The sequence below is a fragment of the Oncorhynchus kisutch genome, linkage group LG16, assembly GCF_002021735.2.
Source record: "Oncorhynchus kisutch isolate 150728-3 linkage group LG16, Okis_V2, whole genome shotgun sequence".
Lineage (NCBI taxonomy): Eukaryota > Metazoa > Chordata > Actinopteri > Salmoniformes > Salmonidae > Oncorhynchus > Oncorhynchus kisutch.
In genome coordinates, this window is record NC_034189.2 from 46,704,277 (window position 1) to 46,730,074 (window position 25,798).

At 42.6% G+C, this 25,798-nt stretch overlaps 2 protein-coding genes and 3 non-coding genes across 7 annotated transcripts in view; 2 read left to right on the forward strand and 3 right to left on the reverse strand.

The window, feature by feature from the left end:
* Window positions 1–92: 92 nt before the first annotated feature.
* On the reverse strand, window positions 93–175 carry trnal-cag (transfer RNA leucine (anticodon CAG)). The gene has a single exon. It is a non-coding gene; the product is annotated as a tRNA-Leu (tRNA).
* Window positions 176–719: 544 nt separating this feature from the next.
* trnal-cag (transfer RNA leucine (anticodon CAG)) lies at window positions 720–802 on the reverse strand. The gene has a single exon. It is a non-coding gene; the product is annotated as a tRNA-Leu (tRNA).
* A 522-nt stretch (window positions 803–1,324) lies between these two features.
* trnal-cag (transfer RNA leucine (anticodon CAG)) lies at window positions 1,325–1,407 on the reverse strand. Its single transcript has one exon. It is a non-coding gene; the product is annotated as a tRNA-Leu (tRNA).
* A 567-nt stretch (window positions 1,408–1,974) lies between these two features.
* Window positions 1,975–12,838, forward strand: LOC109884021 (glycogenin-1). Its single transcript, XM_020476025.2, has 7 exons — window positions 1,975–2,150; window positions 3,080–3,215; window positions 3,371–3,545; window positions 3,633–3,795; window positions 4,428–4,554; window positions 8,287–8,512; window positions 10,643–12,838. Exons 1-7 carry the CDS (start codon window positions 2,144–2,146, stop codon window positions 10,811–10,813), a joined length of 1,005 nt encoding a protein of 334 aa, XP_020331614.2. The 5' UTR covers window positions 1,975–2,143; the 3' UTR covers window positions 10,814–12,838.
* A 7,769-nt stretch (window positions 12,839–20,607) lies between these two features.
* The window catches only part of LOC109884019 (serine/threonine-protein kinase PAK 2-like), a 12,021-nt gene continuing 6,830 nt past the window's right edge, over window positions 20,608–25,798 (forward strand). The window contains exons 1-4 of one of the 3 annotated variants that reach the window (XM_031792661.1): window positions 20,608–20,837; window positions 24,663–24,853; window positions 25,015–25,124; window positions 25,374–25,510. In XM_031792661.1, coding sequence (XP_031648521.1) covers window positions 24,679–24,853; window positions 25,015–25,124; window positions 25,374–25,510 — 422 coding nt within the window. In that variant the 5' untranslated portion in view covers window positions 20,608–20,837; window positions 24,663–24,678. Of the gene's footprint in view, window positions 20,838–23,694; window positions 23,938–24,662; window positions 24,854–25,014; window positions 25,125–25,373; window positions 25,516–25,798 lie in introns of those variants that run through there. The other 2 variants (XM_031792659.1, XM_031792660.1) reach the window with 2 other exon arrangements.

The window sequence follows — 25,798 nt, forward strand, 5'->3', positions numbered from 1 at the left end:
TCATGTTAACTGGATGTAATTTCCATTATCTTAAGCCATTTATTTGTCAACTGGTTCTTGCAAAGCAGTATAACATGCAGGCATTCAAAATGTGTCAGAAGTGGGATTCGAACCCACGCCTCCAGGGGAGACTGCGACCTGAACGCAGCGCCTTAGACCGCTCGGCCATCCTGACTGTTAAAAGCTGGATTTGGTGTTGGAATAAGCGTACTAGCTAAAAGTAGATATAGATAACTTACAGTGTATCGGGTAAAAGTTGAAATTGACATAGGCTAGGCTACTAATAGTTTCCTCTCGCTCAGCCAGCAGCAAAGAAAGAGAAATTAATCATTTATCCTGTTTTCGTCAGCCCAGGGTGCATATACACCATCTCACCACTAGGAATCGCTAAAGGAACAATGGAACTGCTCTTATAAACAATTAGCAAGCTCTTTCTTACCATAAATAATACTGATTGATGTTGATATATTCGTACTATGTACCCCTATTTTATATTTCCGTTCTTGTGAACAAGTATGATCATCAGGCTTATCCTTATCCTTGCCTGTTTGTGGAAATTCGTGCAATTCTATTTCAACCTCTCATCAACTAGCTGTTTTTGCAGAATGTTAACAATAAGATAGTTATTCACGTTAACTAGGTGTTATTTCCATTATCTTCAGCCATTTATTTGTCAACTGGCTCTTGCAAAGCAGTATAACATGCAGGCATTCAAAATGTGTCAGAAGTGGGATTCGAACCCACGCCTCCAGGGGAGACTGCGACCTGAACGCAGCGCCTTAGACCGCTCGGCCATCCTGACTATTAAAACCTTGATTTGGTGTCGGGATAAAGCGTACTAGCTTAAAGTACATATAGGTTCGGCCTCCTAAAATCACCACAAGTACCAGTTTCAACATCAAATATCTTAGCAAATGGCTTAATGGTTATTTTTAACGCAATCGTGTTTTATTTTCTTTGGGGGGGGGGGGGGGGGGGGGGGTTAACAAGGGGTCTCACCTGTGACCCGTGGCTTGACTTTAGATGCAGCGAGGTCGATTACCCTGCAGACCATATTTTTTTCTTCCCACCAATACAATCCAGTGACAACGACCGATGAGTTGTGCGTTCCGAGATGCCTTTTGTTATTTGCCTGTTTGTGACCCGCCTGTGAAATTCGTGCAATTGTCTTTCAACCTCTAGTCAACTAGCTGTTTTTGCAGAATGTTAAAAATACAATAGTTATTCACTGCTCATGTTAACTGGATGTAATTTCCATTATCTTAAGCCATTTATTTGTCAACTGGTTCTTGCAAAGCAGTATAACATGCAGGCATTCAAAATGTGTCAGAAGTGGGATTCGAACCCACGCCTCCAGGGGAGACTGCGACCTGAACGCAGCGCCTTAGACCGCTCGGCCATCCTGACTGTTAAAAGCTGGATTTGGTGTTGGAATAAGCGTACTAGCTAAAAGTAGATATAGATAACTTACAGTGTATCGGGTAAAAGTTGAAATTGACATAGGCTAGGCTACTAATAGTTTCCTCTCGCTCAGCCAGCAGCAAAGAAAGAGAAATTAATCATTTATCCTGTTTTATCCTGTTATGTGCCCCTCCTCATTCATTCATCTTTATGGGATCTTGTAATCGGACATATATTTTTTAAATTAGATAATTTACAGTGTATCGGGTAAAAGTTGAAATTGACATAGGCTAGGCTACTAATAGTTTCCTCTCGCTCAGCCAGCAGCAAAGAAAGAGAAATTGCTCTTATAAACAATTAGCAAGCTCTTTCTTACCATAAATAATACTGATTGATGTTGATATATTCGTACTATGTACCCCTATTTTATATTTCCGTTCTTGTGAACAAGTATGATCATTAGGCTTATCCTTAAGATCAAATATCTATTTAAAAACTATAATAAAACTGAAATAATCACTAAAACTGGCAAACATTTCGATTCTAAATTGCGTGCGTGTGTTTATTGTGGTGGGCGTGTGCGCTGTCACGGATCACATGACGCGAATATGGCCTCCTGACTTGATTTCGTCCTCTTTACAGCTGTGTCTTCTAGCTCTATGTTGCTACCGAAAAACTCCAGTTTTTCACCGAATCTAGCACTCCAGACCCTCCGAGCTACGGCCACACCGAATAACTGACCATGGCGGGTAAGACAGCGGACAGTCGGTTAATAAGGATGACAGGAGTAGCCTATAACCATTAAACAGTGTTGCTATATAATTTTCTGTTGTATTATATTATGGTTTGAAGCTATAGCCGAGTCACACGAAAATTGCATTGGCTTTGCGTTGCCATCTTTCAGCAACAATGTGATTGTATATGGTTTGATGCATGCGCATATTTATATGTAGATTCTAGTTTTATGTCGCGACGTCGTTAAAGTAACGTTATCCGCGTAGGCAACAATTATGATGACTTAAACTGAAAGTACATCGTGTGTTTGTTGTGTTTACGGTCCTGCAGTGTCTGTGCCTACGTGCGGCTCGGCCATTGCTGAATTCCCTCTCTCTTCCATCCCGAAGTGTGCACTTGTTTACTCTCTGCGTAGGGATATATCAAACACGGACTTTCGCTATATACTCTTGTATTCTACAATATTTACCCGAGAGATCACACGCAAAAAAAATCCTCATCACTCGTTTTAAACACGACTCGTTTCTTGTCTCTGTGGTCAATCTCACAAGTGGAATCGGCTCGTGCAGAACAGCCTATGACATTATCACCACAAGTTTACAGTTATAGTACAGTGTGTAAACAATAGGGCTATTCTATGGTAGGGATGGGTAGAGGGTCAGCTATAGGGGTAGTCTATGGTAGGGACGGGTAGAGGGTCAGCTATAGGGCTAGTCTATGGTAGGGACGGGTAGAGGGTCAGCTATAGGGCTAGTCTATGGTAGGGACGGGTAGAGGGTCAGCTATAGGGCTAGTCTATGGTAGGGACGGGCAGAGGGTCTATGGGTACCCTAGCTGAAGTACCGATATAAGCCTTGTAGAGAGGGTCCAGGTGCCAGAAAGAAGCTGTTCTCTCTTTCTGTTCCAGTGTTATTTACAAATAAGTGTGTGTGTGTGTGATTAGACCAAGCATATGTGACTCTGGCCACAAATGACAACTATGCCAAAGGAGCGATGGTTCTGGGGAGGTCGCTACGCAACCATAACACAACCAAACAACTGGTGGTTCTGATTGGACCTCACGTAGCAGAGCCCTGCAGGTAACACATGCTCGCACTCATATATACACACACACACACACAACCCATGATCTATGTTCAGTGTTTGACACACCCATGGCCTTGTCTCTGTTAGTTTTGTATTGTCCACACCTGAGCAGGTAACACACAACTCAAACCGTGTGTGTGTGTTGCAGGGCCATGCTGAGTAGCATCTATGACGAGGTTTGTGTGGTGGATATCTTGGACTCTGGTGACACGGCCCACCTGGCCCTGATGAAGAGACCAGACCTCGGAGTGACCTTCACCAAGCTGCACTGCTGGACACTCACACACTACACCAAGTGTGTGTTTATGGACGCAGACACACTGGTGAGCACACGCGCACTCACTCCTTACTCAGTACAAATTACAGCAAGTCTGTATTCAGGGCTCAATATTGTGTGTGTGTGTACGCAGGTGTTGTCCAACATCGATGAGCTGTTTGAGAGGGAGGAGTTATCTGCTGCGCCTGATCCGGGTTGGCCAGATTGTTTCAACTCAGGCGTGTTCGTCTTTAAACCGTCCAATGAAACATACCGCAGCCTTATGACACACTGCACTGAGAACGGCAGCTTTGACGGTGAGTGCTTTATTATTATTATCCCATTGAGATGTGAATGTGTTTTATCCATATGAGTCCCATTGAGATGTGAATGTGTTTTATCCATATGAGTCCCATTGAGATGTGAATGTGTTTTATCCATATGAGTCCCATTGAGATGTGAATGTGTTTTATCCATATGAGTCCCATTGAGATGTGAATGTGTTTTATCCATATGAGTCCCATTGAGATGTGAATGTGTTTTATCCATATGAGTCCCATTGAGATGTGAATGTGTTTTATCCATATGAGTCCCATTGAGATGTGAATGTGTTTTATCCATATGAGTCCCATTGAGATGTGAATGTGTTTTATCCATATGAGTCCCATTGAGGTGTGAATGTGTTTTTGATGGAAGCCCTGGCCAAGAGCAAGCAGCTGCAGTACAATATTAAATATATGGCACAAAGAGTGTGAATCCGGGGTGGTGCAATAAACGCTCTATGGACTTTCCTTAAACTCTGCTGCAAACAAGCTCCTATAGATCCTAAAATAACTCGTCTAACCTCTCCCCCTACCCACTCTTTCTCCCTCTCTCTCTCTCTCTCCCTTTTCTCTCTCTCCCTCTTCTCTCCCACCCCCTCGCTCTCTCTCCCCCTCTCTCTCTCTAGGTGGGGACCAAGGAGTTCTGAACAGTTTCTTCAATACCTGGTCAACAGCAGACATTTCCAAACACCTGCCTTTCATCTACAACCTCAGCAGCATCGCTATATACACCTATCTACCAGCCTTCAAACAGTAGGTACACACACACACATATATACACCTATCTACCAGCCTTCAAACAGTAGGTACACACACACACATATATACACCTATCTACCAGCCTTCAAACAGTAGGTACACACACACACATATATACACCTATCTACCAGCCTTCAAACAGTAAGTACACACACACACACAAACTCCAATGTTGTCACAGTAGAAGTTATTTCATACATCACACTTTAGCTCCAAATCTCTGGCTTCCTGCCCTCGTGTATGTGTGTGTCGGTGAGAGTGAGCGAATGAGTGAGCTAGAGCATCAGGAGAGAGAGCATGAGGGAGAAAAGTGAGAGTGCTTGTTTTGGTGTTAATAAGCCAAGCCAAGGTCAGTTGAAAGGGTGTGTGGTGTTGAGTTTCACGAGAGGAGTGGCTCAGGCCTGCCCTCAAATAACACACACTGCAGATACAGTACATATACACACACTCTCCTAGTTAACCACACACACACACTAGGATGGCTGAGAGGCTTCCGTTTTATTGACTCTAAACCAACCGTGCTATTTTGTTTGTTTTTTCACATTGTTTGTAAATTATTTTGTACATAATGTTGCTAGTACTGTCTCTTATGACTGAAAAAAGATTCTGGACATCAGAACAGCGATTACATCATTCATCATTCGCAGGAGAAAGAAACAGATTTCGTGGAAAGAGATCAGGGTGCCTTGTGACGATCAGGCGACGAGGGGCTAATCTGCCTTTGCCATTCGTACTGTTAGCCAACGTTCAATCGCTGGAAAATAAATGGGACAAACTGAAAGCACATATATCCTACCAACGGGACATTAAAACCTGTAATATCTCATGTTTCAGTGAGTCGTGGCTGAACGACGATATTAATAACATACAGCTGGGGGTTATACAGTGAGGGGTAAAAAGCATTTGATCCCATGCTGATTTTGTACGTTTGCCCACTGACAAAGAAATAATCTGTCTAATTTTAATGGTAGGTTCATTCATCCAGAGGTGGTGCTCCTAGTGGCCAGGGACTTTAATGCAGGGAAACTTAAATCAGTTTTACCTCATTTCTATCAGCATGTTAAATGTGCAACGGGGGGGGGGGGGGGGTGATTCAAGACCACCTTTACTCCATACACAGAGACGTGTACAAAGCTTTCCCTTGCCCTCCATTTGGTGAATCTGACCATAATTCTAGCCTCCTGCTTACAAGCAAAAATTAAAGCTGTATAAATTACTTTTTACTCAGCCCACCACACCACGCTACGGCGGTAATTAGAGGAAAGATCATATATCTCTCAAGAAAATTTAAAGCACAGAAACTACTGACAATACAGGAAACATTAAGAAACTTAGAACGATCTCCTAGTCAATACAAATACCCTCTTTATATTACAAGAGATTCAAAAGGTAAAACAGGAAATTGACCAGATTTATAGAGAAGCAGAGAAAAAGCTCAGGTTCCTGAAACAACAATATTATGAAGCAGGCTCAAAGGCAACCAAATTACTAGCATGGAGACTCAGGAAACAACAAGCACAGAATACCATTTTCAACATAAAACAACCCAAAACAAAGATTGCATGCAAATTGGATGAAATACAGAATTTAAATTGAATCATATTACACATCTGTACAAGCAACCAGAGAAGGCAGATGCACAGACAATAGAGCACTTTTTGAACTCAATCTCCCCTCAATTGGGACAGAGCAAAATAATAGACTAACTTCAGAAATATCCACCGAAGAAATTAATAAAGCAAATTAATTTTAAATTAATGGTAGGGATTATATTAATAAAGCAATATCTCAACTAAAAGTAATCTGGAAAATAGGCACTGGAGAGAGGCCATCACATCTGTAATCCCAAAAGATTATAAACTATATGCATCAATAATAGACAAAAGAATGGAGAACATAATCCCAGAATTGATTGATGGAGATCAAACTGGTTTCATACAAAATGGGCAGACACAGGACAATAGAAGGAAAACACTACATGTCAGGGACCACTACTCAGAATAAGACAAGTGCAACATTAATCAGAAAAAGCATTTGATTCAGTGGGATGGGATTACCTATTCCAATTTATGGAAAGATTTGGTTTCAACAAAGAAGTGATACAGTGCATCAAAACACTGTATTCATGTCCGACCGCTAGAATAAAGATAAATGGACATTTGACACGGACGATAAAATCAGAGCGAGGGGCAAGACAAGGCTGTAATCTATCACCCACGCTCTTCTCCTTGTACCTCCAACCATTAGCACAGGCAATAAGACCCAACCTTAGAGGGAATAACAATAAGAGGCAGTGAACATAAGATATGCATGTATGCTGATGACGTTCTGTTATTCCTTAAAGACCCAGGCTCAAGTGTACCTGGATTGATGGATGTTTTACAAACATTTGGAAATTATTCAGGGTATGTGCATAACATACACAAGACCCAAGCCCTAGTATATAATTATACACCACAGGAAGAGCTGAGGAGTAGGTATAACTTCACCTGGACCTCTTCATCCATTAAATATCTTGGAGTATATCAACCAAAAGATACACCCAAACTTTATGACATCATAGGAAAATCAAAAGAAATCATCCAAGACCTCAGAAAAACAATTGTAGACCTCCACAAGTCTGGTTCATTCTTGGGAGCAATTTCCAAATGCCTGAAGGTACCACGTTCATCTGTACAAACAATAGTACGCAAGTATAAACACCATGGGACCACGCAGCTATCCTACCGCTCAATCCCAGAACAATAGCAAAGGACCTAGTGAAGATGCTGGAGTAAACGGGTACAAAAGTATCAATATCCGCAATAAAGTGAGTCCAATATCGACAACCTGAAAGGCTGCTCAGCAAGGAAGAAGCCACTTTTCCAAAACCGCCATTAAAAAAGCCAGACTACGGTTTGCAACTGCACATGGGGACAAAGATCATACAGCCCTCTGGTCTGATGAAACAAAAATATAACTATTTGGCCATAATGACCATCATTATGTTTGGAGGAAAAGGGGGGGGGGAGCTTGCAAGCCGAAGAACACCATCCCAACCGTGAAGCACAAGGTTGGCAGCAGCATGTTGTGGGGGTACTTTGCTGCAGGAGGGACTGGTGCACTTCACAAAATAGATGGCATCATGAAAGAGAAATTGTGCAGATATATTGAAGCAACATCTCAAGACATCCGTCAGGAAGTTAAAGCTTGGTCGCAAATGGGTCTTCCAAATGGACAATGACCCCAAGCATACTTCCAAAGTTGTGGAAAAATGGCTTAAGGACAATAAAGTCAAGGTATTGGAGTGTCCATCACAAAGCCCTGACCTCCAATCCCATAGAAAATTTGTGGGCAGAACTGAAAAGGCGTGTGCGAGCAAGGAGGCCTACAAACCTGACTCAGTTACACCAGCTCTGTCAGAAGGAATGGGCCAAAATTCAACCAACTTATTGTGGAAGGCTACCTTAAACGTTTGACCCAAGTTAAACAATTGAAAGGCAATGCTACCAAATACTAATTGAGTGTTTGTAAACTTCTGACCAACTAGGAATGGGATGAAAGAAATAAAAGCTGACATAATTCATTCTCTCTACTATTATTCTGACATTTCACATTCTTAAAATTAAAGTGGTGATCCTTACTGACCTAAGACAGGGAATTTTTACAGTCTACGACTGTTGTATTCAGCGCATGTGACAAATAACATGTGATTTGATTTACAACCTCTGGCGTGTGTGTTTGTAGGTACGGTCATGAGGCTAAGGTGGTCCACTTCCTGGGGAAGGTGAAGCCATGGGACTACTCCTATGACACCCAGACTGGGAAGGTCAAAGGTCACACCCTCACACCTGGCTCGGGTGACCTGCACCCTGACTTCCTGGTTCAGTGGTGGAACCTCTACTCCTCTGGGGTCCTACCTGCTCTCAGAGACTCATATGGAGACGCACTGTTCTGCTCCGGCTGCACTGAGGTACTGCGCGTGTGTGTGTGTCTCCTTATAGCGTGTGTACGTAAGATCTCCAGTACTGACAATGGTTTCTGAAGCTTGACAGATGTATAACAAGACCTGAGAGATATGTTCGGTGTATTTCGGAAAGTATTCACACAGCTTCACTTTTTCCACATTTTGTTGTTGCAACCTGAATTTAAAATGGATTATTTTGAGATTGTCACTGGTCTACACACAATACCCCATAATATCAAAGTGGAATTATGTTTTTAGAATTTTGTTTAATTAATTAATTAAAAATGAAAAAATAATGTATTGAGTCAAAGTATTCAACGCCTTTGTTAATGGCCTAAATAAGTTGAAGAGTACAAATGTCCTTAATGTGCCTTGTAATAAGTTGCATTGACTCTGTGTTTTAACATGATTTCTGAATGACTACCTCGTCGCTGTACCCCACACATACAATTATCTGTAACGTCAAGCAGGGAATTTCAAACACCGATTCAACCACAAATAACAGGGAGGTCTTCCATTGCCTCGTGAAGAAGGGCACCTATCGGTAGATGGGTAAAAATAAAAAAGACATTGAATATCCATTTGAGCATAGTGAAGTTATTAATTACAATTTGGCTGGTGTATCAATACACCCAGTCACTACAAAGATGCAGGCGTCCTAACTAACTCCGTTGCCAGAGAGGAAGGAAACTACTCAGGGATTTCACCATGAGGCCAGTGGGGACTTTAACACATTTCAAGTGTAATGGCTGTGATGGGAGGAAACTGAGGATGGATCAATAACATTGTAGTTACTCCACAATACTAACCTAATTCACAATGTGTGAAGAAGGAAGCCTGTACAGAATAAAACATATTCCAAAACATGCATCCTGTTTTCAATAAGGCAATAAAGTAAAACTGCTGTGACGGAATGAACTTAGTCCTGAATACAAAGTGTTATGTTTGGGGGGAAATCCAACACATCACTGAGTACCACTCTTCATATTTTCAAGCATGGTAGTGGATGCATCATGTTATGGGTATGCTTGTCATCAGCAAGGACTAGGTTTTTTTTTAGGATAAGAAGACAATGAATAAATCTAAGCACAGGAAAAGTCCATAAGGAGAAACCTGGTTGTCTGCTTGGGATACAAATTCACCTTTGAGCAGGACAATAACCTAAAACACAAGGTCAAATATACACTGGAGTTGCTTACCAAGATAACATTGTATTTTCCTGAGTGGCCTAGTTAGACAGTTTTGACTTAAATTGGCTTGAAAATCAATGGCAAGACTTGAAAATGGCTGTCTAGCAATGATCAACAACCACCTTGACAGAGCATAAAAATAAAAATAAATGTACAATCAAGGTGTGGAAAACACTTAGACTTACCCAGAAAGACTCAACTGTAATCACTACCGAAGGTGACTCTAACATGTATTGACTCAGGGGTGTAAAAAAAAATAATAATCTTGATTTAATTTTGTCATTACTGGGTATGGTGTGTAGATGGGTGAGAAACAAATCTATTTAATCAATTTTGAATTTGGGCTGTAACACAACCAAATGTGGATTAAGGCAAGTGCTATGAATACTTTAAGGCACTGTATGCGTTTTGACGGGACTGTTGAAGGACAGTTTGTGTATGTGAGTACAGTGTAATCGTAAAGAAGTTTAAGTACAGTATTTGCTGGTTTCAGTCGCTGATGGTGTGTGTGTGTGTGTTGACCCTCTTTAGTGGCAAGTCATTGACATGGTAACCGCTGTCTCTCATAGATACTTTAAACAGGTAATCGAAGGGCATGTCTCAAATGGCACCATATGCTCTATGTAGTGCAATAATAATATTGCAGTAGGGTGATGTAGTCACCGATGTAGTGCTATACTTCTGACACCCTAGTTCAACTCTAGAAACCCGGCCGGATGTGCTTATTGCTGTTGCCACGGTAACAGGAAGAAGCTGATTGGCTTTTCACTCCCACTGACCCCTGCCCTTAGTTCTGTTTCTCTGTAGAGGAAGCTGCTGATTGGTCGACGCTTTGGGTTGAGGGGAAATGCTTCATGACAGTCACCCTTGTATTAGTGAGTATTTCTCCATGTCTCAGGACGCTCATCTTGTTTGCCTACCCTGTCTCTCCCTCCACCCCCTATAGGAGGAGGTCTGTGACAGTGTGGTTGAGATCATCCTCCCCCCGCCTCCCCCTCAGGCGCCCCAGGTGTCCAGTGAGGAGAGGAGGCAGCGATGGGAGGCGGGCCAGGCGGACTACATGGGAGCCGACTCCTTCGAAAGCATCCAGAGGAAACTGGACTGCTTCCTCAAGTAGAGGGCCAGAGGGATGACGGACGGAGAGGGCATCCATTGGCAGGCCTGAGATGCGTCAGTCAGGGCGGGGATCAACTGGCATTCGACCAATCAGAAGAGAAAGCGGTAGAGCATGACGTATTGAAAAACAGTCACATCCTGGGCCTCTCTCTCTCTGTTTTTCTCTGTGTGTGTTCGTGCGTCTGTGTGTCGCCTGGTCCTGCAGAAATGACCCCTGCAGGGACTGGTCCATTCAGTGTTTGGACACCAGTTTACTACACTATGCAGCCCCCATACCACCACCTCAGCGCAAAAGCCTTGGTCAGTAAGTAATGACTCAGTAATAACCTCACTGTGACTCTGCCTCACCAAGTCCCATCCAGACCCCATGACTCTAACAGCTCTAACCCAGTTACTCAGTCAAGCCTGATAATGATAATGATCGGGCAGTCGTGCTTTTACTCTTTAAAGTATTCAGAGATGGGTCGGTATGAAGTATTTCCCTCTATAAAATGGAAGAACTGTTATTTTGTTTATTAAAGTTTGCATCCCAGTGGTTATTTCTGCTCTCCATATGCGTGTTGTGCATGCATGGTTATTTCTTTATATTAGGATTATTGTGACGGAAGCCTGTTTCTAAAGTGGAAAACCCACTGTAGCGCTTGTCATTTCGCCATGTCCTGTTTGATGTCATCATTTCCTGTTGGGTTTCCTCACGTCCTGTGTAGTCTGACCAGTTGCCTTACCACTGTCAAAGACTCCTATTACACAACTAGGCCTATTCTAGTTGTGGCCGTTCACTGTTTACAGAAAACACTTCTCTGCTGCTGCCAAACCCCCCCCCCCCCCCCCCGCCCCCCTTCACATCTACTCCATTCAACCCTCCTACAGACCTACCTCTACGCTCCTCCAGCTTCACTCAACCCTCCTACAGACTTACCTCTATGCTCCACTCTACTCCATTCAACCCCCCCCCCCCCCTACAGACTTACCTCTACGCTCCTCCAGCTTCACTCAACCCTCCTACAGACTTACCTCTATGCTCCACTCTACTCCATTCAACCCCCCCCGTACAGACTTACCTCTACGCTCCTCCAGCTTCACTCAACCCTCCTACAGACTTACCTCTACGCTCCTCCAGCTCCATTCAACCCTCCTACAGACCTACCTCTACGCTCCTCCAGCTTCACTCAACCCTCCTACAGACTTACCTCTGCTCCACTCTAATCCATTCAAACCCCCCCCGCCCCCCTTCACATCTACTCCATTCAACCCTCCTACAGACTTACCTCTATGCTCCACTCTACTCCATTCAACCCCCCCCCCCCCCCCCTACAGACTTACCTCCACGCTCCACTCTACTCCATTCAACCCTCCTACAGACTTACCTCTACGCTCCACTCTACTCCATTCAACCCTCCTACAGACTTACCTCTATGCTCCACTCTACTCAACCCTCCTACAGACTTACCTCTATGCTCCACTCTACTCCATTCAATCCTCCTACAGACTTACCTCTATGCTCCTCCAGCTCCACTCTATTCCATTCAACCCTCCTACAGACTTACCTCCACACTCCACTCTACCCTTCTCTACTCTCAACTTGACACCCCCCATCTCCAACTCACCCCTCCTACAGCCCTACCTTGTCAACACCCTGATACCTCTTCCTCTCCCTGAAGTGTGTACCTTCATCCCACCTTGTGGATTTAAAAGGAATGGACTGGTATGAAGAAAATCATGTCAGATATTATTATAACATGGTGAAAAGTCAAGTCCATGATTAATCCAATGCTTTCACATCCATGAAGGGGACTGAGTGAGCAGGTCAAGTGCACACGGGGGCATAAGGCCAGTAGGGAATCCTAACACACACAGCCTAAAATGATATAGTAAGTAATGGGACGTTGTAGTTTTGTGGTCCCTCTTAATACACCCACAAATGTCTCTAGAGAAGTTTCCAAACCTTGTGTGTTCTGAACACACCCCGGTAGTTCTCACTGTTTCTGTTTTCTGTAGACACCTAATAAAGGACTGTTGAAGTCTCCAGCTGTCTGTTATTCTAGTTATGTGGCTGCTACTAGTACTACTGAACTGTGTGTTTGATTGTCTGGGTATGTGTGTGCGTGCATGCTCAATGATGGTATTGAAATCATAACAAAAGGGTCTGATGTTAGGTGTGCTCTGTTTCAGAACTGGGATAAATATTTGTTAACTGCTTTGTGGAAAGTAAAAATCTCTCCGGGTGAACAAATAGCTACTTTGGAGGTGACTACAACTATTGGAATACAGATTCCAAAAACAGACCTCAAAGTTACTGTTTCCAAACTATGAGTACCTACTTGTGTTAACTATTTGAATATGGATCTGAGAAAGCAACTACTTTTTAATTTTTTTTTACAAATATTTGAATACAGATCTCAGGAAGTGAGTACTTTCTTGAAACTATTGGATTGGCAGCCTTCAACTAATGGCAGGGCTGTATCTGGAACTGCATGCTGAAGATATGAATAGAGCACACACACACTCCTGTACTATTCCAATCTATCTGACAGCATATTGGATCTACACAATATATTTCTGTCGGAAACATTTAGTAAATGTTCATTCTCCTGAATGTCCATTGCCACAGGTATACATAATCAAGTCTAAACAATTACATTTTGTACAGATACGTATAAATAAATGGTGACGCTCAACTACTGTATGACTCTTTAAACGTGCCACTGAAAAGATTGGAAGCTGTAAATCATTTTCTGATACCTGAACATACTGCAGAGCAATTCAAAGCCGTTTTTCAAACATTGTAAACAGCAAGTTGGATGCTTAGCCAAAACAACTTCTAAACACACTATACCATCTTTAAAGGAACCGTTTACTCAGAATACAAACTAACATGATTTTCAACCTACCTTGTCTACAGTTGATTCAAGAAGGAAGTTTTGGGATATTTAGTTTCCTTTCAACACTTAGCCATATTTTGTTACTGTTAGCCTTCTCTGAACACTTAACATTAAACTGTTCTTGTGTAATAAAACAAATGATCTTTGGGAGAAACATTTTATGAGGATGTTTTGACATTACTATGGTAATCACATTTGAATTGGAGAGCAATAAGCTGAGTTTTTGTAACTACTGTACATGAGGAATAGTGACCGTTCCTTATTCCACTTATGTAATAACTCCATTATTATGCATTTAAAGCCATTTCCAAAGTCCTATCAATATTGCTGTTGTAATACTAAGTTACTAGACACGTATAAGAACTTGATGTCACTCATTCTGAAAATATATTTGTTAGTCATTTTGAAGCTGCAAAAGTGGTCTACTCTAATGTTGAACTAATTCCATGTTCCTCATATGTAATTCTAGACTATATTAAGATATCTAAGAGCCCTCCAAACCATGTGCTTATGCTACAGTATGTAGTATATCTGAACCTGGATAGAATGGTATGTACAGCAATAGTTGCATAGGATGGCATTGACTAGAATACAGTATGGGTGAGACACGGGTAAACAGTATGTAAAAACAGTAACTAAACATTATTAAAGTGACCCATGTGCATATGCACCGCTCGCAACCGCAGGGCTCTCCAGAAGGTGGTGCGGTCAGCCCAGCGCATCACCGGGAGCACACTGCCTACCCTTCAGGACATCTACAGCACCCGGTGTCGCAGGAAGGCCAGGAAGATCAGCCACCCGAGCCACAGCCTGTTCACCCCGCTATCGTCCAGAAGGCGAGTACAGGTGCATCAAAGCTGGGACCGATAGACACAAGCTATTTTTCAATCTCAAGGCCATCAGACTGTTAAATAGACATCACCAGCTGGCCTCCACCCAGTACCCTGCCCTGAACTTAGTCACTGTCACTAGCCGTCAACCACCCTGTTACTCTTCCCTGCACCTTAGAGGCTGCTGCCACAGACATGGAACACTGGTCACTTTAATAATGTTTACATACTGTTTTACCCACTTCATATGTATATAATGTATTCTCATCAAGGCCATCCTATGTAACTATTGCTGTATATACACTATTCTATCCACGTATTCTTCACATATACTGCATATTCTATCGCATAATGTCTATACATCCCATCACATACATACATAGTACCAGTCAAACTTTTGGACACACCTACTCCTTCCAGGGTTTTTCTTTGAAATTATCAAAACTATGAAATAACACAAATGGAATCATGTAGTAACCAAAAAAAGTGTTAAGCAAATCAACATTTATTGTATATTTGAGATTCTTCAAAGTAGCCACCCTTTGTCTTTCTGACAGCTTTGCACACACTTACCATTCTCTCAACCAGCTGCATGAGGTAGTCACCTGGAATGCATTTCAATTAACAGGTGTGCCTTGTTAGTTAATTTGTGGAATTTCTTTCTTTAATGAGTTTGAGACAATCAGTTGTGTTGTGACAAGGTAGGGTTGGTATACAGAAGATCGCCCTATTTGGTAAAAGACCAAGTCCATATTATGGCAAGAACAGCTCAAATAAGCAAACAGAAACAGTCCATCATTACTTTAAGACATGAAAGTCAGTTAATCTGGAAAATGTCAAGAACTTTGAAAGTTTCTTCAAGTGCAGTCGCAAAAACCCTCAAGCCCAATTGAGATGGTTTGAGGTGAGTTTGACCGCAGAGTGAAGGAAAAGCAGCCAACAAGTGCTCAGAATATGTGGGAACTCCTTCAAGACTGTTGGAAAAGCATTCCAGGTGAAGCTGTTTGAGAGAACGCCAAGAGTGTGCAAAGCTGTCATCAAGGCAAAGGGTGGCTACTTTGAAGAATCTCAAATATAAAATATATTTTGATTTGACAAAAACTTTTTTGATTCCATATGTGTTATTTCGTAGTTTTGATGTCTTCACTATTATTCTACAATGTAGAAAATAGTAAAAATAAAGAAAAACCATTGAATGAGTATGCGTGTCCAAACTTCTGACTGGTACTGTATATGTACACTACCATTCAAAAGTTCAGTGTCACTATGAAAAAATGATGTCCATTAAAATAACATTGAATTCATGAGAAGTACAGTGTAGACATTGTTAATGTTGTAAATGACTATTGTAGCAGGAAACTGCATCTTTTTTTATGGATTATCTACATAGGCGTACAGAGGCCCGTTATCAGCAACAATCACTCCCATGTTCCAATGGCACGTTGTGTTAGCTAATCCAAGTTTACCATTTTAAAAGGCTAATTGATCATTAGAAAACCCTTTAGCAATGTCAGCACAGCTGAAAATTTTTGTGCTGATTAAAGAAGCAGTACAACTGGCCTTCTTTAGACTAGTTGAGTATCTGGAGCATCAGCATTTGTGGGTTTGATTACAGGCTCAAAATGGCCAGAAACAAATAACTTTCTTCTGAAACTCATCAGTCTATTCTGAAACTCTTTAAGGCTATTCCATGCGAGAAATTGCCAAGAAACTGAAGATCTCGTACAATGCTGTGTACTACTCCCTTCACAGAACAGTGCAAACTGGCTCTAACCAGAATAGAAAGAGGAGTGGGGGGCCCTGGTGCACAACTGAGCAAGAGGACAAGTACATTAGAGTGTCTAGTTTGAGAAACATACGCCTCACAAGTCCTCAACTTGCAGTTTCATTAAATAGTACCCGCAAAACACCAGTCTCAACGTCAACAGTGAAGAGGCAACTCTGTGATGCTGGCCTTCTAGGCAGAGTTCCTCTGTCCAGTGTCTGTGTTCTTTTACCCATCTTAATCTTATTTTTTAATTGGCCAGTCTGAGATATGGCTTTTTCTTTGCAACTTCTGTCTCTCAACTGTGAGAGACGGAATCTAAAACAAAAATCCAAAAAATCACATTGTAATTGCATACAATGTGATTTTCTGGATTTTTGTTTTAGATTCCATCTCTCACAGTTGAAGTGTACCTATGATTAAAAAAATTACAGACCTCTACATGCTTTGTAAGTAGGAAAACCTTCAAAATCGGCAGTGTATCAAATACTTGTTCTCCCCAATGTATATCGACATAACCTGAAAGGCTGCTCAGCAAGAAGAAGCCATTGCTCCAAAACCGCCATAAAAAAAGCCAGACTACGGTTTGCAACTGCACATGGGGACAAAGATCGTACTTTTGGAGAAATGTCCTCTGGTCTGATGAAACACAAATAGAACTGTTTGGCCATAATGACCATCGTTATGTTTGAAGGAAAAAGGGGGAGGCTTGCAAGCCGAAGAACACCATCCCAACCGTGAAGCACAGGAGTGGCAGCATCATGTTGTGGGGGTGCTTTGCTGCAGGAGGGACTGGTGCACTTCACAAAATAGATGGCATCATGAGAGAGGAAAATTATGTGGATATATTGGATATATTGAAGCAACATTTCAAGACATCAGTCAGGAAGTTAATGCTTGGTCGCAAATGGGTCTTCCAAATGGACAATGACCCCAAGCATGCTTCCAAAGTTGTGGAAAAATGGCTTAAGGACAATAAAGTCAAGGTATTGGAGTGTCCATCACAAAGCCTATGAGGACAAGGACACATTAAACCTTGACTTTATTGTCCTTACATTATGTGGCTGAGCCATGAGGAGAAAGACCACCAGATAGACCCTGGCATTATGTGGCTGAGCCATGAGGAGATAGACCACCAGATATACCCTGGCATTATGTGGCTGAGCCATGAGGAGACAGACCACCAGATATACCCTGGCATTATGTGGCTTAGCCATGAGGAGAAACTGAAATGTTTTTTTGTCCATTGTCTATTTCCGTTTGCGGAATATTTATATAAAGCCTGGAATAAAAGAAAAAGGGCTACCTATAATTAAACTGTAAAAACATTTAGTTTCTGTATGTGGTAAATGGCACGTGTGTAACGGATGTCTTCGGTGGAAGGAGAGGAGGACCAAAGCGCTGTCACGCGCTGACCTGAGTATTCTTTGTTTTCTTTATTGTTTTGGTTAGGTCAGGGTGTGACAAGGGTGATGTATGTGTTTTGTACTGTCTAGGGGTTTTGTAGGTTTATGGGGTTGTTTATCAACTAGGTGTTTATATATGTCTATGGTTGCCTAGATTGGTTCAATTAGAGGCAGGTGTTTATCGTTGTCTCTGATTGGGAACCATATTTAGGCAGCCATCTTCTTTGGGTATTTCGTGGGTTATTATCTATGTCTGCGTTTGTTGTTTTTGTTTAAGTGTTCTTCGTGGTTTTCGTCATTCAATAAAGGAATGGATTCACACCACGCTGTGCTTTGGTCTCCTCACTTTCGACGAACGTGACAGAATAACCAACCAACAAAGGACCAAGCAGCGTGGTAAAAGGCAGCAGCAGCGATCGCAGGACTCATGGACTTGGGAGGAAATTCTGGACGGCGGAGGAACCTGGGCACAACCAGGGGAATATCGCCGCCCCAAGGCAGAGTGAAAGCAGAGAGGCGTGGGTATGAGGAGGCAGCACCGCAGCGCGGCTGAAAGCCCCAGAGGCACCCCCAAAAATGTATTGGGAGGGGGCACTTGGAGCAGTCGGCGAAGTTGAGGGTTGAGTCTGAGATTGTCGAGGAGTTATTGGACAGATTGGAGGAGAGTGAATGGAGGGGAGATTATGAGACATTCGAGGAGACATTTTTGTCGGTTTGTTGTTTTTGTTCCATTTAAGTTTCCTTAAATTAAATATGGATAATCATCAGGCTGCATTTTGGTCCTCCTCTCTTTCACCCGAAGACAATCGTGATGTATATACAATCAATGTATATACAATTGAAGTTTACATACACCTTAGCCAAATACATTTAAACTCAGTTTTTCACAATTCCTGACATTTAATCATAGTAAAAATTCCCTGTCTTAGGTCAGTTAGGATCACCACTTTATTTTAAGAATGTGAAATGTCAGAATAATAGAGAATTATTTTTTTTCTTTCATCACATTCCCAGTGGCTCAGAAGTTTGCATACACTAAATTAGTATTTGGTAGCATTGCCTTTAAATTGTTTCACTTGGGTCAAACGTTTCAGGTAGCCTTCCACAAGCTTCACGCAATAAGTTGGGTGAAATTTGACCCATTCCTCCTGACAAGGTAAAAAATCAATAAATAATCGTAAATAAGGTTATCCAAACAATAATTATATCCCTAGAGCAGTAAAATTGTCACGCCCTGGTCTAAGTATTTTGTGTTTTTCTTCACGTATTGGGTCAGGCCAGGGTGTGGCATGGGGTTTTTGTATTGTGGTGTGTTTTGTCTTGGGGTTTTGGTGTGTATGTATTGGGATTGTAGCTAGTGGGGTTATCTAGCAAAGTCTATGGCTGTCTGGAGTGGTTCTCAATCAGAGGCAGGTGCTTATCGTTGTCTCTGATTGGGAACCATATTTAGGCAGCCATATTCTTTGTTTGTCGTGGGTGATTGTCCTTAGTGTCGTTGTTCCTGTCGCTGTATTTAGTTGACAAGTATAGGCTGTTTCGGTTTTCATTACATTTATTGTTTTGTAGTGTTTTGTGTTTATTCGTATTTACGTTTGTTTTCATTAAACATGGATCGCAATCTACATGCTGCAGTTTGGTCCGACTCTCCTTCACCACACCTAGAAAGCCGTTACAAAAATAATATACATGCATACATACAGTCGAAGTTTACATACACTTAGGTTGTCATTAAAACTCGTTTTTCAACCACTCCACAAACAAAATCTAAACTCAACATACATACATTTCAAAGGTTTTACTGAGTTACAGTTCATATAAGACAATTCATCAATAGAAAGAAATAAGGCCCTAATCTATGGATTTCACATGACTTGGCAAGGGTGCAGCCATGGGTGGGCCTGCGAGGGCATAGGCCCACCCACTTGGGAGCCAGGCACACCCATTGGGGAGCCAGGGCCAGCCAATCAATGAGTTTTTCCACAGAAAAGGGTTTTATTACAGACAAATACTCCACAGCACCTCCACAGACGATCCCGCAGGTGAAGTAGCTGGATGTGGAGGTCCTGGGCTGGAGTGTTTACACGTGGTCTGTGGTTGTGAGGCCGGTTGGACATACTGCCAAATTCTCTAAAGTGGCGTTGGAGGCGACTTATGGTAGAGAAATGAACATTCAATTCTCTGGTGGACATTCCTGCAGTCAGCATGCCAATTGCACGCTCCCTCAAAACTTGAAACGTCTGTGGTGTGTGACAAAACTGCACATTTAAGAGCGGCCTTTTTGCACAGGCGCACCTGTGTAATGTTCATGCTGTCTAATCAGCTTCTTGATATGCCACACCTGTCAGGTGGATGGATTATCTAAGCAAAGAATAAATGCTCACTAACAGGGATGTAAACAAATTTGCGCAAAAAAAATAGGGAAATAAGCTTTTTGTGCGTATGGAACATTTCTGGGATCTTTTATTTCAGCTGAAACACGTTTTACATGTTACATTTATATTTTAGTTCAGTATAGTTGACTTTTAGTTGGAACTCTAAATAAACTATATTAGACTACCTCGAGTATTTGAAACGTTTTTTTCTTTCTACTAAACTACAGAATACAACTATTTTCGGCCCAGGCCTGCTCTGTTGATCTTTATCAATGTTGGTGGCACTTTAGCTATAAATGAATAGTAATAACAAACCTGCGTTTAACTAAGATGTAGTCTGTAGATTGGATATGTGTATTTCGATGCTCTAAAGCTCTTGTAAGAAATTGCCAGAAAAATGCAAAGAACAATTTCAAAATCAATGTACAGACAGAGAAAGGCCACCATCACACTGTTTTAAAAACCCGCTCAACCGGCGCGCCGGCGTGGAAACTAAATCGAGTGTACCGTTCTGTCTGGGCTTGGTCTGTGGTTCGTTCCGTTTCCGCCCTGTCATCCTGGCTTTTCTCCGGTCCTCGGGGCCCAATTCCAGAAGAGGACAGCAAAACAAGTGAAAATAGCACTAGAATAACCGGCTACAGTTTATTAGCTAAAATCTGAAGTAAATCACAGCGCCAGATCGGTGTACTGCGGAGACAAAGAGAGGAGGAGGGGCGGGGTTTCAGGAGTTTTACATGAGACGAGATATTGCTTCCTAGTTAAGCTTACTGGTGAGTAAAAGGCGCACATTACAACATGGCTAGGCTATCCAGCTATCTGCTTAAACTAGCCGTACTACTGGACTTCTGTTAGTTAGCTACTGATAATCACTAGTGGACGTAACATAATATTGCATTTCACATGGTTATAAACCGTTTATTACAGTGGATATAGTGCACCCATTCTCATAGGCCTAGCTGTGAAACTATTTTTATAGTGGACATACACCCACCTATCATACCCTGGCTGTAACCCTATCATTAAGGCCTAGTGGACATATTACACCCAGCCTCCCATCCATATAGCTACTTTTATAGTGGAGATATCACACCCACCTATTATATAGCCTGGCTATAAACATATTATTATTATAGTGGAGATATAGCCTGGCTATAAACCTATTATTATAGTGGAGATATAGCCTGGCTATAAACATATTATTATAGTGGAGATATAGCCTGGCTATAAACATATTATTATTATAGTGGAGATATAGCCTGGCTATAAATATATTATTATAGTGGAGATATAGCCTGGCTATAAACATATTATTATAGTGGAGATATAGCCTGGCTATAAACATATTATTATAGTGGAGATATAGCCTGGCTATAAACATATTATTATAGTGGAGATATAGCCTGGCTATAAACCTATTATTATAGTGGAGATATAGCCTGGCTATAAACATATTATTATAGTGGAGATATAGCCTGGCTATAAACATATTATTATTATAGTGGAGATATAGCCTGGCTATAAACATATTATTAAAGACCTAGTAGAATAACATGTAGCCGACCACTCTCTGTGTGCATCACATGGAGCCTACCATTGTAAGTGGAATTCTGACATGTGTTCTGAGGTGTGATGTGTGCTGGAATGAATGAATACAGGATGAATGAATTGTCTACACTGTGTTGCATGGCATGGAGGTGTCTGTGTGTGTGTCCTGTGCAGTCAGCTATTTCCTTTTATAGACGTTGAACACAAAAGGCTGTTTCACTCTACTTCCTGTAAACAACGTCAACTATGTTTGCTTCCTGCTTCTGTCTGATTCGTCAGTTTGGCTGTGTGATCCTCGGGGCCTCTAGAAGTTCCAGGATGAGGAAGTGGGTTTCCCCTAGAAACAAAGAGGAGAGATTAGAATGTAACGGTGAGCAGAATGTAAGGAAGAGAGCAGAATGTAAGGGAGAGAGAAGAATGTAAGGGAGAGAGCAGAATGTAAGGGAGAGAGCAGAATGTAATGGAGAGAGAAGAATGTAAGGGAGAGAGCAGAATGTAATGGAGAGAGCAGAATGTAAGGGAGAGAGCAGAATGTAATGGAGAGAGCAGAATGTAACAGAGAGAGCAGAATGTAAGGGAGAGAGAAGAATGTAAGGGAGAGAGCAGAATGTAAGGGAGAGAGCAGAATGTAATGGAGAGAGAAGAATGTAAGGGAGAGAGCAGAATGTAATGGAGAGAGCCGAATGTAATGGAGAGAGCAGAATGTAACAGAGAGAGCAGAATGTAATGGAGAGAGCAGAATGTAAGGGAGAGAGCAGAATGTAAGGGAGAGAGCAGAATGTAAGGGAGAGAGCAGAATGTAAGGGAGAGAGCAGAATGTAACAGAGAGAGTAGAATGTAACGGAGAGAGCAGAATGTAACGGAGAGAGTAGAATGTAAGGGAGAGAGCAGAATGTAATGGAGAGAGCAGAATGTAATGGAGAGAGCAGCATGTAACGGAGAGAGCAGAATGTAACGGAGAGAGTAGAATGTAATGGAGAGAGCAGAATGTAACAGAGAGAGTAGAATGTAACAGAGAGAGCAGAATGTAACGGAGAGAGTAGAATGTAATGGAGAGAGCAGAATGTAACGGAGAGAGCAGAATGTAACAGAATGTAACGGAGAGAGCAGAATGTAACGGAGTAGAATGTAACGGAGAGAGTAGAATGTAACAGAATGTAATGGAGAGAGCAGAAGGTAACAGAGAGAGTAGAATGTAACAGAGAGAGCAGAATGTAACGGAGAGAGTAGAATGTAAGGGAGAGAGCAGAATGTAACATAGAGAGTAGAATGTAACGGAGAGAGCAGAATGTAACTGAGAGAGTAGAATGTAACGGAGAGAGTAAAATGTAACGGAGAGAGCAGAATGTAATGGAGAGAGTAGAATGTAACGGAGAGAGCAGAATGTAACGGAGAGAGTAGAATGTAACGTAGAGAGCAGAATGTAACGGAGAGAGTAGACCTACAATATATAAACAGAGGGTGGGTTCAGATTCCCTCTCCTATCCTGGAAGTCTGCACTTGTTCAAAGTGTGCTTTTGTTCACTCCCCCTTATGGATATAAAGACATTAGATTTGCTGGGACGAAGCAATATGGTGACAATTCCCTGCAGCCTATCAGAGGATGGTGATATTCATTTGTTTCTGTGGCCTAAGGGAAGTGCCTCTGCCTGGAGCTATGGAATTCACGCATGCACATACGCTCACACACACACACACACACACACACACACACACACACACACACACACACACACACACACACACACACACACACACACAAATGCACCCACACCCACAAACAAACACAAACCATGGAGCAATGGAATTCCTAGGGAACGAGTCCCAGCCTGGATAACCCCCATTATTACCCTGACACACACACACACACACACACATACACTGCCTGACAAGCTAGGCTGGGCAGGGCTGGAGCAGGGCGTAACCATGGAGATGAGCAAGAACTGCTGGGCATGATAGAACTGGCTGTGTCTATGACCGCTGTGGAATGAGACTGCCTGTTATAACATGTCCTGGAGAGAGAGAGAGAGGGAGAGAGAGAGAGGGGGGAAATAGAAAGACAGAGACCGAGAGAGACAGGGACTGAGAGAGACAGGGACCGAGAGAGACAGGGACTGAGAGAGACAGGGACCGAGAGAGACAGGGACTGAGAGAGACAGGGACTGAGAGAGACAGGGACTGAGAGAGACAGGGACCGAGAGAGACAGGGACTGAGAGAGACGGGGACTGAGAGAGTAATAAGGTACACACATGGATATTACAAGCTAAAGTAAAGCTGTTGTTGACCTACTCTTCTGAAAAGCAAAGGGGAGGAGGACAGAAAGGGTAAGTAGGAGGGAGAGGGGTGAGGAAAGGGGGAGAGGCTGGCGACAGCTAATGTAGTTGTTGATGTCTGAATGCTGTCTGATCAGGGATACAAAGCTGTAGACAGAGAGACAGAGGGAGAAGGAGGCTAGCATCTCTTTCCGACAGTGTGGAATGTTGACTGTGTCCTTTTAGTGGAGGGGAGAGAAAAACATTGGAAATCGAAAGGCAGGAAACACACACACACACAGCAGGGTCAGAGAGCTCTGTGAGCTAGATGTAGGCTATTTCCTGTTGATGGTGATGATGTCACTGTGCCTTATACCTTTTGAAGGGGAACTCTGTCGCATTCTTCTCTGAGAGAGGAAGAGGTTGTGGTGTGCAGGTGAAAAGGTGTCAGACGGGAGATTTTACCTTATTTGGAGCCGAAAACATCCTTCTGCTCTGCAATGCATTACACACACACACACACACACACACACACACACACACACACACACACACACACACACACACACACACACACACACACACACACACACACACACACACACACACACACACAGCAGGAAACAACACATAACATGTACCTTCCTCATCCACTCTTTGTTCCCTCTTACACGCAGACACACACACGGACACACACACTCCAAACACACACCTGCTCACTTTGTGTCGGTGTGCCAAGGCATGATAGAGGTCTCTCTTTTTCTCTGACAGCGGTGTGTGTCTCTCTCCCTCTCCAGGTGTGTGTGTGTGTAGATGTGTGACAGCGGTGTGTGTGAAGACAAGCCCCCCGCCCCCCCTGTCAGAATGAACAGCCAAGGAGGCGGAGCCAAGGACTCCGTGTCGGGCAACTACAACTCTCGGTCCCTCCCCTCTGTTCCTGAGAAACAGAAACGAAGTAAAATGATCTCCATATTTGCCTCCGAGAAAGGTACACACACACACACAAACACACTTGCTCATGGCTGTCGACCGATGCCGATGATGATGCCACACAAACATACACACACACATATACAGAACCACACAGACATCTAAGCTGTGTTAAGAAGTGTGTATATTAATTATAGTGTGTTTGTGTGTGTGTGTCAGGAGGCAGGAAGAAGGATCGTGATAAGGACAACAGACCAGAGATCTCCTCTCCGTCAGACTTTGAACACACCATCCATGTGGGCTTCGACTCTGTCACAGGAGAGTTCACAGTGAGTCTGTCTTTGTTTCTCTAAGTGTGTGTGTTTAACGATTCATCTGTGGGTGTGTCTGTGGCGTATATGTGTGTGTGTGTGTGTGTTTGAGTAATAATCTTTGTGTGTGAGTATGTGTGTTTGAGTAATAATCTTTGTGTGTGAGTATGTGTGTTTGAGTAATAATCTTTGTGTGTGTATTTGAGTAATAATCTGTGTGTGTGTTTGAGTAATAATCTGTGTGTGTGTGTGTGTGTGAGTGTGTAGGGCATGCCGGAGCAGTGGTCCAAACTGCTCCAGACGTCTAACATCAGTAAATCGGAACAGAAGCAGAATCCTCAGGCTGTTCTGGACATTCTCAAGTTCTACGACTCCTCCACTGCAAAACAGAAATACCTCTCCTTCTCAGGTTGGTCCATCTCTCTATCTCTCTATCTCAGGGGTGCGTGCTTAGTCCCCTCCTGTACTCCCTGTTTACCCATAACTCCAACACCATCATTATGTTTGCTGACAACACAACAGTAGTAGGCCTGATCACTGACAAGGATGAGACGGCCTACAGGGAGGAGGTCAGAGACCTGGCAGTGTGGTGCCAGGACACCAACATCTCCCTCAATGTGAGCAAGACAAAGGAGCGGATCGTGGACTACAGGAAAAGGCCTAACAGGCCCCTATTAACATCGACTGGGCTG